This window comes from Talaromyces atroroseus, assembly GCF_001907595.1.
Source record: "Talaromyces atroroseus strain IBT 11181 chromosome Unknown scaffold_1, whole genome shotgun sequence".
Lineage (NCBI taxonomy): Eukaryota > Fungi > Ascomycota > Eurotiomycetes > Eurotiales > Trichocomaceae > Talaromyces > Talaromyces atroroseus.
Window position 1 is genome coordinate 1,623,244 of NW_017971433.1, and position 17,841 is coordinate 1,641,084.

Consider the following 17,841-nt stretch of genomic DNA (forward strand, 5'->3'; position numbering starts at 1 on the left):
TGACATATACTACCACCGTTCACTGTTCGGACTTGACACGAAATGCCGCGATGGATGTGACTCCATAGAATAACTTGGACGCAAAAAAGCACTCGCTTTAGCTTATTACAGGGGTGCTAGTTGATTAGCTGACATGGCATTCTTGTTGAGATCCGGGCGTCTTCTGCGTCGTCCATGCACCAGTACTGGGCTGGTCCGAGGAATTGGTTTATTGATGAACAACTATGTCTATCTCCATTATAAAGATCACAAGTATTTTCCTCTGTACGTCATTAATGGCAAAGCCAATTGCAACGTCCCAGAGTGAGTTCTTAGACTTGCCACACGCCAGCTTGGGGGCCATGGCACTACAATCTTGATCATTGTTGTTGACAGTACCCCATGAAGGACATCACGCACAACTCGCGTTGCATACACATCGACGCCCATCAATGAACGACTTTGCAAAGACACCGATCTCTTCCTTGATAGGTGTACAATAAGAATTCTCGGGTAGCTGGACCTTGGGAGCCCTGTAACCAAGACATATCTTCGTTTGTGATCTCATGGTTGTGAAGCATTTTCAAAACAGAATATTCGGGATTTCGAATAATATCCGTGGATACTAGATGAGATTTTATACATTGAGTCGGGAGAGTGCATCGGGTTAGTCAACGTGGAACTGGCCTATCCCAGTACCGTGAAGGATATCTCCTGATTCGAAAAGAAGCGTTGGAGTAATTGCCTGACGCGCCATACTGCCCTTGCTCGTCGTTCAACATTGAATCTTGCCTCTTCTCTTCGGGCCCGGCGACATCAAAGGGCCACAAGTTTTCATGAATGTACACACGAGTTTTGTCATCCTCAGCCAGATGAAGATACTGCTGACGGTAGGAGTCACTCAGCTCCCGCGCACGGTCGAAATCCTCGGCAGGAACACGACCGTCAATGGGTATCTTCCAAGTGTTTTGTACGTTTTGTACTACACCAAAGAGCAGCTGAAGCTCTTGCCGCGCGAATTTCTCCATGCCATGGCTTCTAAGTGTTTGCACATCGAACTTTAGCCAATTTGGAAGGGGCCCACGGGTTTTGCTCTCCAAAGACCTAAGCATAGTAAGTAGTGACTCACGCAGTGAGTACATATCGTCCTTCTCCCATCCACCGAATATCGCTGACATTGGACTGATGCGATTCTCGTGCTCTTGTAAGTTACTTAGCACACGCTTGTGACGGAGAGGATCTGTTTTCTCCACCAACTCTTGGTAATAGGCTCTCGGGAGAGACTTGCTCCTATCGAGTGATTCTGTCTGGAACTCGGGATCGAGGAATGTTGGGTATGGGCGTTTGAGGAAGGGTGGCGATATCACTGTGGCTTGCCACCCTGTCAAGCACACAATCTTGTTCGTAGCTGGATCGATGAATATGTGATCCAGGCTCAGATTTGGATGCGAAATCGTGCAAGGATCATCATTGACTTCTGACTGGTTCCAATGCTCTTGCGAAGCGAGGTATTTTTCAATCAAATCCCCGTATTGGTCAAGGTTTTGCGACCTCTTGATTGAACGAAAAGGATTCATTCTTCGCCAGGCATTGTATCTAATGTATCGTCTCTCATTTTTGGCTAGAGAAGTTGCATAGTGAAAGAGATTCCTGACTATACATCCGTGATAGTTAGACGCGGATCAAGTGCCATGATAGATAGATAGATTGGTGTCACTTACATGGGCCACGGAACTGTTTCGTGAAATCTGCGGGACCTCGATAGAGCTTACGGTCAGTTGAGGGTCCAATCGCAAATTGTCTCCAAAATTGCCTAGGAAGTTCCGCCTGGGGTTTGTTTAAAACGGTATATTGCCACTCCATTGAATTGAACGATATTTGTTTCGATGGCAACCAGCGTCTCAGGTAAATACTGCCATGACTAGAGAATTTGAGAAATGCCAATTTGGTTTCCAGATCAACAACCTGTTGGACGATTTCTAGTTGTGCCTTGCGATTCATCGCAAACCAGAAATTACGCAACGGTTGTCCGGTGGCTTTTTCTTCAATAATCCATTCTGCGCCTACCGTGTTGCGGTCGCGAAAATCCCAGTCCCATACTTTGGGCATAGGAACATCGCAAGTATGCTGTAAAAAGCGACGGGTGGCTATCTCCGATGCTGTCGTATAGAAGTTACTGCCAGCATTTGGGTTTGGCAGCCTCGCGATCAGCTCGTCCCCATCGTTCATTGTCAGGAGGAAGACTTTGTTGTGATCTCCCTCTAGAAGCTTCAATATCTTTATGCCTGTAGCATTAATTAGCACACAGTATATTAAAACGAAATGTAACTTGCATTTCTTGTCACCAGTGCGATCTCTCTTGGCATTCAAAGCTCGATCTACCAAAGCCTCTAAATTGAATGGCCGACATCGTACATCTAGCTCTTTGCTATTATTACGCCTGAGGAAAATATTAGTTCAGCACATTTCCACAAAGCCGATACCGTAATACATACAGCCACCGATGTCGTTGATATTTGAATAAGTCATCCTCCGTGATTGGCTGTTCTGCAGACATTGCTAGTTAGCGTTTCTCCTTTCGAAGCAGTGCCAGGCTGATATAAGACGAACGAACCCGTGCCATCTTCTAACAGACGGAAAAGAGCAGGCCTTGAAGCAGTACTTAGACAGCGATAGCGTGTATAGACACGCCGCCATGGCGCAAGCTGTGGCGATGCAAGTAATGCCGGGGCGAGGCGGACATTGCTCATTACCGCCTTGCCAATCTACTTGTCTATATTGATGTCGTGAAAGGAACGAAGCAAATGTGTTAGTTGGTCGGATTATTTCTCGTTCTGCTGGTCTTTGCTTGGCGTTGAGTCGCTTTGCTTTGATTCTGACTTTGAAAGGCGAATGAATGCGAATGTTTTTCCCTCGAGATCAATCCTAGGGGAAGCGCTAGTCCCTTTTGGGACAGATACAGTCTAAGCCAATTTGGGAAGCATATCCTAAATCGGAAATCCTTCATGCTCTTCGCTTTGTTGTCTCTTCCATGTGCATTCAGGCTGTTTATTCAAATGGTATAACATCATAAAAAACTACAAGCGGGTTCATTGTTTGCATTACCCAGGAGCGAAGCACCTAGCAAGCAACTATTGACACTTGGGGATACCTGGGTATAAACCTTGACGGGAGAATATCAAATTAAATACGTGTGTAAAGATAGTAAAGTGCCTGTTGCTACGGACACCAAAGAGAATAAATATACTGATTCACAAAACATTATGTGAGACGAATTTGTTGTTGATCCAAGAGTATAGCAAAAATCAAGACTCAAAAGTGACACGCAATTATATCAGAGCAACAGCAAAGAGTGCTGCGGCACCCACGCTGGCAAACAAGCCTAGTGGAATATTGAGACCGGAAGCAGTGCCCACATTCTCTAGGGTTGAAGATGCACCGGAGGTTTCAGACGGGACAGAGGAAGTAGTAGTAGAAGGCTCAGCAGTAGTAGTAGTAGCCGATGTTGCGGAAGCAGTGCTCTCGGAGGCTGTAGACGATGAGCTGATGGGTCTGCTGGTGGAGGAGCTGGATGAAGAGTCACCACTAAGGGTGCCAAGCGAGCCCAAACCAGAAGTCGAGGTTGTAGTTGAGGTGGAAGTAGTTGGGCTTCCAAGGCCGGAGCCGGAGCCGGAGCTAGAGCCAGAACTTGAGTCATCAGGACATGAGGTTGAGGGATCCGAAGGATCGTAACAGGTGAAGCCATCTGAGCATTCAATGTATCCAGACCCGAAGCAGCTCTCGCAAGTGGCACCTTGGCCGTAACAGTAATCGGAACTGCCACTAGAGCCACCACTGGACCCTCCCGAACCAGATGAAGAGCTGCTATCACATGAAGAACTTGAATCGGTTGTATCGTAGCAAGTAAAATCATCCGGACACTCGGTCCAGTTGGTACCAAAGCAACTAGCACAGGTCACGCCGTAACCACTGCAGTAATCCGAGTCTCCAGCAGAGCCTTCGGTGGCGCTGGAACCACCGCTGGAGCTTCCAGAGCTAGAGGAAGAGCTAGAAGAGGATCCGTCATCGCATGAAGAACTTGGATCGGTTGTGTCGTAGCAGTTCAAACCGTCAGAGCACTCGGCCCAGTTGGTACCAAAACAACTAGCGCATGTCGCACCGTAACCGCTGCAAAAGTCCGAGTCTCCCGCAGAGCCCGAATCCCCAGAGGACTGGCGAGCCATGAGCTTGAAAGCAGGGGTGGCTTTGTGAAGGGTCTTTGGTTGATCACGCGCAAGGAGATGAGCTGGACTCTGGCCAGCTTTGTGCAAAGTCTTCTCTGCATCAGGACTGGGAGAAGCAACCGTCACGGCGGACAGAGCAAGAACGAGGGAAACATCAATGAAACGCATTCTGGCAGAGTGCTATCTGAATTTTGAAGAAAAAGTAAAAGATACCAAGCTTTGTTGAATGAAAGAAAGCGTGTGAGGTGAGTAGGCAAGGGAATTCTGATTGAGGAATGCTAGATACTCTATATATATAGTTTCAGAGTCACAAAGTTAGGTTTGCGGTACTCCATGCCGAGACTGACTGAGAACTTCAGCTGGTGGTTTGAGCCATAAGTAGAGGAAAGTAGTGCTGATTTGGCGAGAGGCCTCACACCCCATTTGGGCGTTTATCGAGGTCAAATATCTCTAGCTTCTTGGCCGCCCCTTTGAACACGAGGGACATTGGACTCCGTAAATATTGAAACAGCGCGAAATGCAAAGCCAAAACCGTCCAGATCTTGGACCAGCCGTACGATGATGTAGAAAAGCAAAAACTTATATATACTTTTGCCAAGCTGTTGCGGTCGTATTCGACGCCGACTGTCGGTTTATATTGCGGAGTGTTTGCTCACAGACCCTGATCGGCGGCCTATGAGGCTCTTTGCAAACTCGTATTAAAGGGAGATTACACGGGTTAAAGCCTGAGCGTTATTAAACTCATATTAGCAGTACTTGGCTGTAAGATATTTCGCTTGTGTTTTGCTTTTTGAGCCGCGAGAGTGGAGCTTTGCAGTCTTGTCGACCAAGGTAGAGCGAAATAATACGACTAAATAATAGTGAAAGCGGTCGCATGAGCTTAAGAAGGAATAATTAATCTTACTCTTACATAGGAGTATGAGAAATGAAAAAAAAATAAAAAACAAAAAAGGGGGGTTCGTAAGTTGAAAAGTAATGGAGTTCTTATGTAGCCTACGTGCTTGTGCAACCTGATGTACAGTATGATACTTGGCTGACCAACTAGGATGCCCAACGTAACAGGAACAGGATGCTGATAATACTACTGCAGCTCACAGTACCCGATAGTCGTCGCAGAGACAAAAAGCCTAGCAGCGTCATCCTGGAAGTCAGGCAGCAGCTAGAATGACAAACTTCCCCTGCTAGCCTCTTTGCTGACGGCTTCTTCTCACAATCAGAAGCCACAATCTGCGCCACTCCTGCAACTTGTCATTCGAACATAGCTGTGTGTGTATGTTAGAGTGTAGAGGCTGTGTAAAGGTGATTGACCCTGCAATGGAGCTAGCTAACAGCGCCGCGGAGACTATCACATGCAAGCACTGCTGTCAGCTAGTCGTAAACTGCGCCACACTACAGTGTATCAGGAGAACAAGGGAGAAGACACTCTGTGAATGGGCAAATACTCTTGACAGCGCCGCAAAAACTGCCCTCACATACTCATATTGTTGGGTTATGGTAGGAAAGGCACATCCCAGGTTACGCAGATACATGGATTTCTCCGGAAATCCGCTTTATTTTGGTGAAACGGCACTATGATGCTGTCTTTATTTAATCAGCATTGCTTCCTTGTGGCTCCAGTAATTTTCTTTTCTTTCCTATCTCAGTTCTGATACTACGCAAAAGATACAAGTACCCTTGCTATCTTCACTATGGCCGGAAATCCCGCAAAAAGGACTCAAAAATCGACAACAAACACACCTGCGAAACAACCCGGAAAAGTCCGTATCTGCCGAATCTGCAAACGGTCTTTTAGTACTGTCAAAGCACTGGCAGATCATCGCTCAGCGACCCAACACTATTCTATCCATTGCCCGGTTTGTAACAAGGAGTTCGGTAGTCATGAAGCCGTGGGCCAGCATACTCAAGTCCATTCCGGTCTTGTTGTAGACCGGAATACAGAATCTAGGCAATACGGTGCGAGAGTCGTAGCAGAGTCGAATCTGGAGGAACTTACTGCGTTGCTTAGTCTGCAAGCCCCCGTCATCATTCCAAGTGCGTATGGCATGCTGCAACTATTGTCTAGATTCGTTATTCTGTTGCTAATAGTATTTTCAAGATACTCAAGTTATGACAATCAATAATCCAATTCCCGGAAATGACATGCATCGTCGCATAGATCTGATACCTAAGCAGCAACCGCCGCGCCGAACAGATTCATTCGTATATAAATCAAACACATACACTCGGATGCACCCCCATGAGCAAGAAGTAATTTATGCAGCTTTGCTTGCCGCTTGCCACACCTCTGCGCAACTTCGTGCGGAGCAGTACACCTTGCCGGGCCTCAATAAATGCCGAACAAACACGAATATCCACTATTCTGAATTCCGCAAAACTCCAGCACCATCACCTGGAGAAGGGAAACGAAAAGCAATAGCTATCGATTGTGAAATGGTCGGTCTGTATACGGGCAGAGCATGTGTCGCGCTTGTGTCTGCCGTAGATGTTCTGACAGGCGAGATACTCTTGAACACATATGTCAACCCTATGAGCCGTGTTAGGAACTGGCGGTCCCAGTTTAGCGGAGTTACTCGCGCTGTCATGGACAACGCAATTAAACAGGGCCAAGCCCTTGGGGGTTGGAAAGCTGCCAGAGGAGCGCTTTGGAAGTATATCGACGCGGAGACAATCATTGTCGGACATGCTCTTCACAACGATCTTAACGTTCTAGGAATGTTGCATTCGAGAGTTGTCGACACGGCAATCTTGTCTGCACAAGCCGTCTTCCCAGAGGTTCACGATAGCCACTTTCCGCGGCGATGGGGCCTTAAAAGGCTCTCTGGTTATTTCCTCGGAAGTATCATCCAAACCGGAAAAGAGGGCCACGATTGCTTGGAGGACACTCTCGCAGCGAGGGAGCTTGTGCTGTGGTGTTTGACATATCCAGAGAGGTTGATGGAATGGGGACAACAGGCTCGCCTAGAGCATGATCTCAAATTGTTAGGCCTGACAGCGACTCAAGCATGAAGAGACATAGAAGGGTTCTGCTGAGAATGCCCAATCACGATCATGCTATGGGAGCATCAAGATATTGGCAATTACAGCAGGATTATTCATGTCATGATCTTGTTGACTGCTTTGGGTACATGTTTGAAGCAAGTGGAAAGTGACAGCTTTTTGTCTCTTTATTTTTTGCGTTATCTTTATCAAAATTGTCATCTTTCATTATACTTGTATGGCATTCCATGTTATTCTCGCTTTTAGCTTTTGATAATTTATTGTTGATATCAATCAATGTTCACCGTTCCTCTTCCAAGCAGAGAAGATCTCAAGCTTTAAACACTGGAAACATGCCAACCCGTCCATTCCGACTGTGCATACATAAAATCCTCCATTACTCATAAAAATAGCTATTAGTTATAAAACTCGTATATAGTCAGTGAGTATATCTTAGTTAACTGGCTCAAAAACATCTAGCTATGCATTCAACTAAGCCCGTTTAGGAAAATCGCGCGAGCTCCACACACTTTCCGCTTTGGGAAAGAGACAATCTTTAATCGCTGAATCGGAGTCTGCCTGGGGATAAACGCTCTTAAAGGAGAAAACTACCTATGAAGCAGTCGGATTTTGGGGATTTAAGTGAATATATCTCCGATTATATTGAGGTTACAGATATTATTTCTTGAAAATGACCTTTGGCTTTGGGGGAGGCGAAGTATAAAAGGGTTGCACGAGGCCTTGCTTCTCTTCGTTTTTCTTCGCTGGGAAAATACCTAAAGAACCATTTACTATCCAATATAAATCCTGCATACGCAACTCTAGCCTTTCAAATCGACATAATTCTGAACAACATCCTTCGTCGACAAGGTTATTCGAATATCAGACAGCAAAGATGACCGCAGTAATCAAAGGAATACCGACGAGTCTCCAGAAGTCCCTCGATGCCACCAAAGTGGAATACGTGAGACTGGGAAATTCTGGCCTTCGCGTCTCTTGGCCAATTCTAGGTACCATGGCGATGGGATCTTCGCCATATGCAACTTGGTTGCTTAACAGAGAAGAATCTCTTAAAGTACTCAAGGCGGCATATGACAGCGGAATCAATACCTGGGATACCTCATGTGTCTATTCCAACGGTCAGAGTGAGGAAATACTTGGTGCTGCAATGAGGGAGCTCAATATTCCGCGCCAGAAAGTTGTGATTATGACAAAGTGCGGGTTCGCGGTGGGAGAGGATGAGACTGTTTCTGGGGCACGGATATGCCGAACTTATGGCTAAGAGCAAGGGTTACGTTAATCATGGAGGTAAGATTACTATCATATCATCTCAATGAAGCTATATTCGCACTATATCTCTTTTCAATTCTTGTTTCATAATACTGACTCTGTAAAAACAGGACTGAGCCGCGCCGCGATTTTCAAATCAGTCGACGACTCACTGGCACGTCTGGGCACAAATTATATTGACCTGCTCCAAATCCATCGCTTCGATCCTCATACACCGCTAGAAGAGACAATGAGGGCGCTTCATGACCTTGTACAGGCCGGAAAGGTGCGCTACATCGGCGCAAGCTCAATGTGGGCCGTACAGTTTGCGCAGATGCAGTTCATTGCCGAGAAGCATGGCTGGACGAAACTTATCAGCATGCAGAATTACTATAATCTCTGCTACCGCGAGGAAGAGCGTGAAATGATCCGCTTTTGTAAGGGTACCGGCGTCGGTATCATACCCTGGTCACCCTTGTTCGCGGGAAGACTGGCTCGGCCGCTTGGTTATGACAAGTCCCTTCGGTCTAAAAGACCATCACCTCATCATCCGGGAATGACATCGACCGATGAAGAGATTATCCAAAGAGTTGAGAAGTTGGCAAACGAGAAGGATTGGAATATGAGCGATGTCGCCTTGGCCTGGCACAAGAGCAAAAGCTCGATTCCAATCGTGGGTCTCAACTCGGCTGATAGAGTCGAAGAAATGTCTGGATTAAAGGGCAAGGAGCTGACAGATGACGAAGTGAAGTACCTCGAGGAGCCATATGTGGCTAGAGCAGTAGCTGGGCACACCTAGATGATGTTTTTTCGTTTTTCCTTTTCTTTTTGACCTTTCCTCGCTTTATCCCTTTATCAAGCACACCATGAAACAACATGTACTATAACTTTTTTATCCCATATTGAATCCGAGCTCAAAATTTGACTTCAGACAAAGTTCCCAGAGTAGGGGATCCTATCACTTCGTTGACAGCCTTTAATCTGCATTTTAGGTATTCTCTTTGTTTCAAGGGCACCTCTTCAATGCTGACGGCAATCGAAAGAGGCCATGCCAAAAGAACAGCCATCATCGGCTTTATATCTAACTGTGAAGATTTTAAAAATTCAGCATTCAGCGATGGCTCTAGGTCCCTAGTTTTGTCACTCAACGTAGAGTCAAACTGATAGAAGAATGGTATACTGCGACATAGATCAGTGGCTAAACAGTCCATAGCATTTTGACATGCTCTCGATTGTGTTAAGAGATCAGAGTCTGATTGTCCAAAGGTGCCTTGGTTCATGACAGCCAATAACTACATCCGAATGCTATTGACGAGGAGGTGAACAGCGCGATATCTGTTCCAGACAGCTGCATGACCATGAGTCGTGTAAGAGTGGCACAACTTATCATATAGAAGGGAACTTCTTTTATTACAGTGCAGCTCATCGCCGTGGTAGAGACTTTTCCGCGTCAAAAAGCTCCACTCCTGGGGGATGTCTCGAGTCCATTCTGCAAATGAATAGTCCAGCAATTGCGCCTCGGCTATGACCATCTTGAGAGTATCAGCGCTAGGAAACGTGCCTGCGTTCATACCGCCGACGAGCTGAATTGACTTGGACCGCAAAGAGGCAGCTTCTATCATGAGGTAGTCGAGTGCAAGTACCCGATCTTTACCGGCGTGAAGAGCATCATCCTGTAACCATGCTTAAACAGGCTCGCCTAGGAAAAGGCAGGCCCGAATCTGGAAATGAATTTTCTGTCATTACCCAGCTACATAACAAGAAGAGATAAAACCTGAAGGCGAGAGGGTGAGAAAGGGAAGCTGCTAAGCTTACCAAAGGTCTTCGAAGTGCCCTATCGAGGGGCACATTTTGTGTAAATCCCCTCTGCTGTCGCACCTGAAGAAGGCTTGCAGTACCTTTTTGGTGGTGTGTATGCATTCCACAAAGAATCCTTCTGTTGCGCTCAGTGGAGATGGGCAAATTCTCGCTCTTTTGCAATCTACTTGCGAACATCATGTTCTACGTACTTTGTCAGTGCATGCTAGTCATTGGAGATGTAAGATGTCTATCAAGCTCACATCATATGTAGCTAGCATCATGGTAGCGATGAGTAGTTGATCGATCGTATCGTTTGATAATATCTGGAGCTCTCTCCTTAGTTGAGTGATGCTTCGGGCGTAGAGGATCTCCGCGCGCTGAAGGGCTTCACCCGAGCGTTTTGCTCGACCAAACACAGCAAGTGAAAATGCAGAAACGACAAGGCGCAGACTTGACCCTGACTCGTCTTCACAGTGCCAATGCTGGCAAGCACTGGCCCCGTATTCTTGCCCAATATCAAATAGGTAATCTGGCCACGATGCCAGATTTTCCTTCCAGTATTGAAAAGCACAAACCTCTGGAGAAAATTCAAGAAACGAATATGGGTTGTATGGTTTTGGCAAGTTGCAGCGTGATTGAAGGATTTGCGCATTCCATTTTCGAGGACGTCTAGGTTGCCCCTTTGCAAAGGAATTCTCGCTTTTGATGGGTAAATCACACTCAGCATCATCCCAGACGCAATCCCGACCTGCTTTTGAACATCGCGCACAGGTAGGCCGTGTTGTATCACACTAGATACACTCAGCCTCGGTCCATAGGGAAGACAAGTGAGACAGTTCTTGTGCCTACCTTCACACGACGACTCTTACATGTCAAGCAACGTATGTACGGTCGCCCACTGCAACAACTTAGGCATAGGCCTTTACACATACGAAAAATTTACGCAAAAAAATCAAGTAGAGATTATCTATTTTAGATATTATGTTATATATTCATCTTACATTAGGTAAAGCTTTTGCTTGTTGAATCAAGTGTCTAGTTAGTCATGCGGCTGCGATTGATATACCTATCTTTTTTTCGAGTCTACTACTACTGGTTTATATATATATATATATATGCCCTACAGAAGATTGAGAAGACAGGAATAAATTAGACAACTATTGATAAGAAATGACCTTACTTTTCTTGAACGGCCCATCGGTTTACTTGAAATAGCACCTTGTTTGTATGCTTACTCCCTTTCAAAATCAAGCTTAACAGACCTGGCAAACTCCTCATCAGTCAGGATTCGACAGGCTACTACTGCCATGCCAGTTGCACAGACAATGCTTCTTTTGTAGCCCTCGGGTGATCCAGCTCCTGATGTGAATCCGTGAGTATGATTACCAGCTCCGTCCTCCGTTGGAATTTGGAAAAGCGCATGAAATCCCGGAACTTCATGCATGACATTTCCTAAAGTAAGCGACACCATCAGCATAGTTTCAAATATTAAAAGAGAGAGAAACACGTCACTACATACCCATATCCGTCGATGCGCCGTCTAGTGATCCTTTGGTGTCACTACTCGTGAGAACGCAATCATGACCTATTGCCTTTAGCGTTTCTATATAAGCCTCGCAGATAGGCTTATTATTTTTTAGTTCCATGTAATTGTTGATCCTGCATCATAAGGGGTGATTAACGGTCAGCCTAAGCATTTACCAAAGAGGTCAGAATATAAGGGAGAAAAAAAAACATGGAGCAAATATCCTAACCATTCAAATTCAACTGTGCACCCAGTGGCTGTCGCAGCTGCCTCAAAACATTTAAATACGCGATCGGTCAACGCGTTTAGAGACTTAGTATCTGGTGATCGTATATAATATTGTAGTGTAGTAGAATTCGGAATGACATTTGGTCTCTCGCCTCCATTTGAGACGATGCCATGTATTCTTTGCGTAGGCAGAATCTGTTGGCGCAGGAGCGAGATGTTGACATAAGCGGACACTACAGCGTCTAGAGCATTAATGCCCTCCCAAGGAGCTCCGGCGGCATGAGCGGTTGAGCCGGTATATTTCACCTTGATTTTGTTGTTGGCAAGCAGTGAGTCAGGACCCGCAATCTGAACCCCTGGGACTGATGCGTCGTTGTGTCCGAGTGTGACTGGATGCACCATGAGACATGCGTCGACACCCTTATAGGCGCCGGCATCGATCAGCTTCAGTTTACCTCCGCCGCCTTCCTCTGCGGGAGTACCGAGAAGCCGCACGGTATAGCCCTGGCCACTGGACGTGGCGCTAAATGCTTTCATTGCCTCTATTGTTGCAATGAAGGCCGCGATTGAACCTGTAGCAATCAGGTTGTGGCCACAGGCGTGACCAATGCCTGGCAATGCGTCGTATTCGGCGTTGAAAACGACCACGCGACCACCGTCCCCATGTTTATAGTCGATCTCGAAAGAAGTGTCCAGATTGTATGTCTTGCGGCGAATTTGCAAGTCCAGCGACCGCGCTGCGGACAGGCTCTCGAACAGCGCACAGATGTTGTTGTGGGCACTGTATTCGTTGTACGCAAGCTCGGGGTTAGACCATATCTAGCATTGGAAACAGCATCAACGGAATGTTCTTCGCATCAAGCCTCTGCAGTTCTACCAACTTTGTGATTAATATCTCGAAGCTGTGCATCGGCAGCCTGCAGGGCAGCCTGCACGTGACTGAGCACTTTGCTGTCTACGGATTGCATGGTGGATGCCGTGAGGAAGGTGCCTGTTTGGGATACGGCATCTTTCCTTTCGAGGAAGGAGCGACTGCCAAAGACAACCCCCGCCGCCTGCCCCGCGGCGTCCCCGGCCCATCCAGCCAATCATCGCTCAGGACGACATATCCTCCCTGCCTCAGGCACATCCAACGCCAACTTGCAGCAAAACCAGAAAAGAGTCCATAGTGCAAATCCGATCGATTGTCAGACCGACTCGTTCGGAGTACTCAGTATACAGTATATACAGTATATACTAGACCACACCCGGTTAGGCCGCTTACCGTACTAAAGTCTAATGTACAGTACCCCACGCCGATTTCGCTGCGGTGACTCACCGCCCGGCGGGAAATCTTTGCTATGCCGTCACGCATCGAAATATCTCCCATCGCCAGCTTTTTCTATACAGTATACGCTTGTCTGGTTGAGCGGCAGTCCCAATTGTTTGTGCGCTCTCACGCTTTGCAACACACACCATGGCTGGACTTCCAGACCCGACTGATGACCTGGACTGGTCTGGTTATGTATGTGCCCTGTAATCCTCTGCGGGGCAGGGAGTTTTTCTGTCTAATCTGATGATTGTCCCAGGTCGGATCAATCCAAGAAATATTCGGGCGAAACGGTGCGTCTTAGGACAGAATACTCTTTTCCTTGTCTCATGAATGTTCAAATGGCTTGAAATCTCGGCCAATGCATGGATCATTGCCGGCTAATGTGATTGCGATCTATAGCCCTCAGCCACCCGGACCGCACATGCGTCGTAGAAACCGCTTCGCCCGAGGGACCGGAACGCCGATTTACCTATAAACAGATATACGAAGCATCAAATACATTAGCTCACTATCTCCATGACGCAGGAATCACCAATGACGATGTGGTCATGATCTTTGCCCATCGCTCGGTTGACCTGGTCGTCGCTATTTTGGGTACTTTGTCTTCAGCTGCGACTTTTACTGTCCTCGATCCCGCATACCCCCCTGCGAGACAACAAGTCTACCTCGAAGTCGCCCAACCCCGTGCATTAATCAACATTGGCCGGGCCACCGACGAAGCCGGACCCCTTGCCCCGATTGTTCGACGATATATCGACGATGAGTTGAACCTCAAGGCTGAAGTGCCATCGCTTCGCATTGGAGATGACGGAATTGTTTCAGGCGGAGAACTTGACGGGAAGGACATTTTTTCCAATGCTCGAAACAAGGCAGCCACCCCTCCTGCCGCTGAAGTCGGCCCTGACAGCCATCCCACGCTTTCCTTTACGTCAGGATCAGAAGGACGACCTAAGGGTGTCCTAGGTAGACATTACAGTCTATGCAGATATTTTGCTTGGATGGCTGAACGCTTCGGATTGAGCTCGGAAAGCAAGTTCACAATGTTAAGTGGAAGTAAGTAGAATACTCGGCGGGCTTTACATTTTCCTCCCCAATTCTTTGCCTTTTTTTCCTTAAGTATTATCTATTACTTCTGTTTAGTGAGCTAACATTTAAGCGTATAGTTGCACATGATCCAATCCAACGAGATGGTAAGTCATTTGTTAATTGTTAAAACAGTATTAGTACTGATACGTAAACCGAAAATAGTCTTTACTCCGTTATTCTTGGGTGCCCAATTGTTAGTCCCTGCACGATCTGATATTGCCCATGAAAGGTTGGCAGAATGGATGGCCAAACACTCGCCAACAGTGACACATTTAACTCCAGCTAGTATGTCAAAAGCGTGACCCAAGAGACAACTCTGAGTGCTGACAACAGTTCTAGTGGGACAGATTCTTGTTGGAGGAGCTAGCGCCTCTTTCCCCAGCCTTAAAAGCGCTTTCTTTGTCGGGGACGTCTTGACTACGAGAGACTGCAAAGCATTGCGAGCTCTCGCACAAAACGTCAATATCGTTAATATGTACGGAACAACCGAAACTCAGCGTGCCGTGAGTTATTACTATATCAAGAGCAGAGCCGAGGATCCCCATTCCATGGATCATCTTAAGGATACTGTTCCAGCAGGAAAAGGCATGGAAAATGTTCAGTTACTTGTCGTCAACCGTGAAGACAGGAACAAGTTGTGCTCTGTCGGAGAAACTGGTGAAATTTACGTACGCGCAGCTGGTTTAGCTGAAGGATACCGAGGCGACCAGGCTTTGAACGAGGCCAAGTTTGTGCCGAATTGGTTTGTTGATAACAATAAATGGGTCGAAGAAGACCAAAAGAAGAGCAAAGGTGAACCGTGGAGGAAGTATTACAAGGGGCCACGCGATCGTTTGTATCGAACGGGTGATCTAGGTCGCTACTTGGAGTCAGGAGATGTTGAATGCACAGGCCGGGCTGACGATCAAGTCAAGATTCGTGGATTCCGCATTGAACTTAACGATATCGACAGCAACTTGAGCCAAAACTCGATGATTAGAGATTGCAAGACCCTGGTTAGACGTGATCGAAATGAGGAACCGACACTCGTTAGCTACATCGTGCCTGAAATGAAGTTGTGGCCTCAGTGGTTGGAGTCTCATGGACTGGAGGACATTCATGACGACGGCACGGATTTCGGTGCCACTAAAGTCTACCTTAAGAAGTTCCGAGCGATGCAGACAGAGGTCCGAGACCATCTCAAAGGTAGACTGCCTAGTTACGCAGTTCCAAGTTTGTTTATTTTCCTCAAAGCATTGCCATTGAATCCCAATGGTAAAGTTGATAAGCCCAATCTTCCTTTCCCCGATATTTCTGAGCAAACAGAAGTTGCCTCATCTGATGATATCAAGCGATGGGAATCTTTGACGGAGACCGAAAGAATGGTTGCGACGAAATGTGCCAACCTTGTTCGTGGTGTGAATGAAAAGAAAGTCTCCCTTGAGGAGGATTTCTTCACTCTTGGTGGCCACAGTCTTCTAGCACAACAGATGCTGCTAGATATTCGGAAGGAAACTGGGGTCCAGGTTTCGATAAACAGTCTTTATGAGCATTCAACTCTGCGTGCCTTTAGCGCACAAATTGACAGACAGTTACAAGGAGGAGATAAACAAGTCGAAAGCCAAGAGGATCCGGCTTACACAAAGTCCTTGGACGAGCTCCTCAAGATTTTGCCGGCCAAATTCCAGCCCGCGGATCCATCTACCATTCGCGCCTCTGCGACTCCAACAGTCTTTATTACCGGGACAACAGGCTTTTTGGGATCCTTCATCATTAAGGATCTTCTGCAGAGGACTAGTCGACAAGTGCGAATCATCGCCCATGTTCGTGCTAAAGATGCAGAGTCTGGAATGGCCCGTCTCGTGCGCTCCCTCAAGGGCTATGGTTTATGGCAGGAGCAATGGATGTCGCGTATTAGGTGTGTCGCGGGCGATCTTTCCAAGCCACAGCTGGGAGTGAGTGATGAGGAGTGGCAGAGGTTAGCGCAGGAAGTGTCCGTAGTCATTGCCAACGGAGCCACCGTGCATTGGGTCAAGCGTTACCAGGAAATGATGGCTGCCAACGTGCTATCCACTATAGAAGCCATGAAGCTTTGTAACATCGGGAAGCCTAAGATATTCACATTCGTGTCATCAACTAGTGTGCTTGACACGGAATACTACGTATCGCTCTCGGAGAGGCAGATCAGCACTGGAGAAGGTGCCGTATCTGAGGACGACGATTTGCAGGGTAGTCGACGCAACCTAGGGACAGGCTACGGACAAACCAAGGTAAGTTCTAACGAACACAAGACAGCAACGGACTTTTACTGACTACATAACAAATAGTGGGTTTCTGAACAACTCACTCGGGAAGCTGGTAGAAGAGGTCTCCGTGGTTCGGTTATCCGAGCTGGTTATATCCTAGGATGCTCTGAGACTGGAACTTGCAAGTCAGTATCCCTTCTTCACGTCATTAGCAAAATTTGAAATTTGATATTAACATGCAATTTACCATGGCAGCACGGACGACTTCCTCATCCGATTTCTGAAGGGATCAATCCAGTTACGATCTCGGCCGCGAATCGTCAACACCGTGAACTCGGTGCCAGTCAATCACGTTGCGCGGGTCGTCGTAGCAGCTGCTCTCAATCCTCTTGAAGGTGTCAGTGTCATACATGTGACTGGCCACCCGCGCCTTCGTATGAATGAATACCTTTCCATACTAGAATATTATGGCTACCAAGTTCCAGAAATCAGCTATGATGAATGGAAACAGGAGCTGGAGAAATACGTCTCTGCAGGTGGTCATGAAAAGGATTCAGAACAGCACGCGCTCATGCCCCTGTTCCACTTCTGTGTCAACGATCTACCTGGGAATACCAAGGCCCCCGAGCTGGACGACCGAAACGCCGTCAAGATTCTCAAGGCAGACGCAGACCACTGGACAGGCGTCGATGAAAGCGCTGGCTACGGCATTAGTCGCGAGGATGTCGGTCGTTATCTGCGATATTTGGCCGAAACTGGTTTTATCAACTGGCCTACAGGCCGTGGGAGAGCTCTTCCTGAGGTCCATCTGACGGCTGACCAGCTGCAGGTTGTTGGAGCTGTTGGAGGCCGTGGTGGTGGTGTCTCGAAATGATCCCCCTTTCTCTTAAAGTATAATGTGCTCAATGAATTTCAGCAATAGAGCAATCAAAAAGTGTATTTTAAATCCATACATAACTTTTTTATATCCAGTTTCTATGTGGACTTTCACTTTTATGCGAATTCAATGTAGACCGATAGAGTGGGATGTGAGGTCTAACCCTACTTGTGTATGTTCAAGCTTGTTCACATTTGAGTTAAACGCAATAAGCTGCTAGAAAAATTCACCTCCCCTTTTCCGAACGCTTCTGTTCCTGCTAGAAAAAATAAATAAATAAACTAAATGACTGGGAGGACGCTGATGCCATATTTAGGGATTCATGAATGCCTCTTTCAAGC

At 46.9% G+C, this 17,841-nt stretch overlaps 6 protein-coding genes across 6 annotated transcripts; 3 read left to right on the forward strand and 3 right to left on the reverse strand.

Moving 5' to 3' along the window:
• Positions 1-650: 650 nt before the first annotated feature.
• Positions 651-2,536, reverse strand: UA08_01644 (hypothetical protein; the record flags this gene model as incomplete). Its single annotated transcript, XM_020261331.1, has 4 exons — positions 651-1,633; positions 1,701-2,256; positions 2,395-2,419; positions 2,475-2,536. 4 exons carry the CDS (start codon positions 2,534-2,536, stop codon positions 651-653), a joined length of 1,626 nt encoding a protein of 541 aa, XP_020122824.1.
• Positions 2,537-3,308: 772 nt separating this feature from the next.
• Positions 3,309-4,370, reverse strand: UA08_01645 (hypothetical protein; the record flags this gene model as incomplete). The annotated part of the gene is made up of 1 exon (XM_020261332.1): positions 3,309-4,370. One exon carries the CDS (start codon positions 4,368-4,370, stop codon positions 3,309-3,311), a length of 1,062 nt encoding a protein of 353 aa, XP_020122825.1.
• A 1,520-nt stretch (positions 4,371-5,890) lies between these two features.
• Positions 5,891-7,208, forward strand: UA08_01646 (hypothetical protein; the record flags this gene model as incomplete). The annotated part of the gene is made up of 2 exons (XM_020261333.1): positions 5,891-6,233; positions 6,298-7,208. 2 exons carry the CDS (start codon positions 5,891-5,893, stop codon positions 7,206-7,208), a joined length of 1,254 nt encoding a protein of 417 aa, XP_020122826.1.
• Positions 7,209-8,073: 865 nt separating this feature from the next.
• Positions 8,074-9,246, forward strand: UA08_01647 (hypothetical protein; the record flags this gene model as incomplete). The annotated part of the gene is made up of 3 exons (XM_020261334.1): positions 8,074-8,399; positions 8,464-8,486; positions 8,579-9,246. The coding sequence occupies 3 exons, from the start codon at positions 8,074-8,076 to the stop codon at positions 9,244-9,246; spliced, it is 1,017 nt and encodes a 338-aa protein (XP_020122827.1).
• Positions 9,247-9,739: 493 nt separating this feature from the next.
• On the reverse strand, positions 9,740-12,968 carry UA08_01648 (hypothetical protein; the record flags this gene model as incomplete). The annotated part of the gene is made up of 10 exons (XM_020261335.1): positions 9,740-10,120; positions 10,263-10,448; positions 10,508-10,946; positions 11,117-11,145; positions 11,180-11,214; positions 11,314-11,339; positions 11,510-11,699; positions 11,767-11,906; positions 12,002-12,819; positions 12,882-12,968. 10 exons carry the CDS (start codon positions 12,966-12,968, stop codon positions 9,740-9,742), a joined length of 2,331 nt encoding a protein of 776 aa, XP_020123234.1.
• Positions 12,969-13,456: 488 nt separating this feature from the next.
• Positions 13,457-17,497, forward strand: UA08_01649 (L-aminoadipate-semialdehyde dehydrogenase large subunit; the record flags this gene model as incomplete). Its single annotated transcript, XM_020261337.1, has 9 exons — positions 13,457-13,504; positions 13,569-13,602; positions 13,712-14,365; positions 14,476-14,502; positions 14,561-14,683; positions 14,738-16,647; positions 16,705-16,808; positions 16,879-17,057; positions 17,109-17,497. The coding sequence occupies 9 exons, from the start codon at positions 13,457-13,459 to the stop codon at positions 17,495-17,497; spliced, it is 3,468 nt and encodes a 1,155-aa protein (XP_020123235.1).
• Positions 17,498-17,841: the final 344 nt, after the last annotated feature.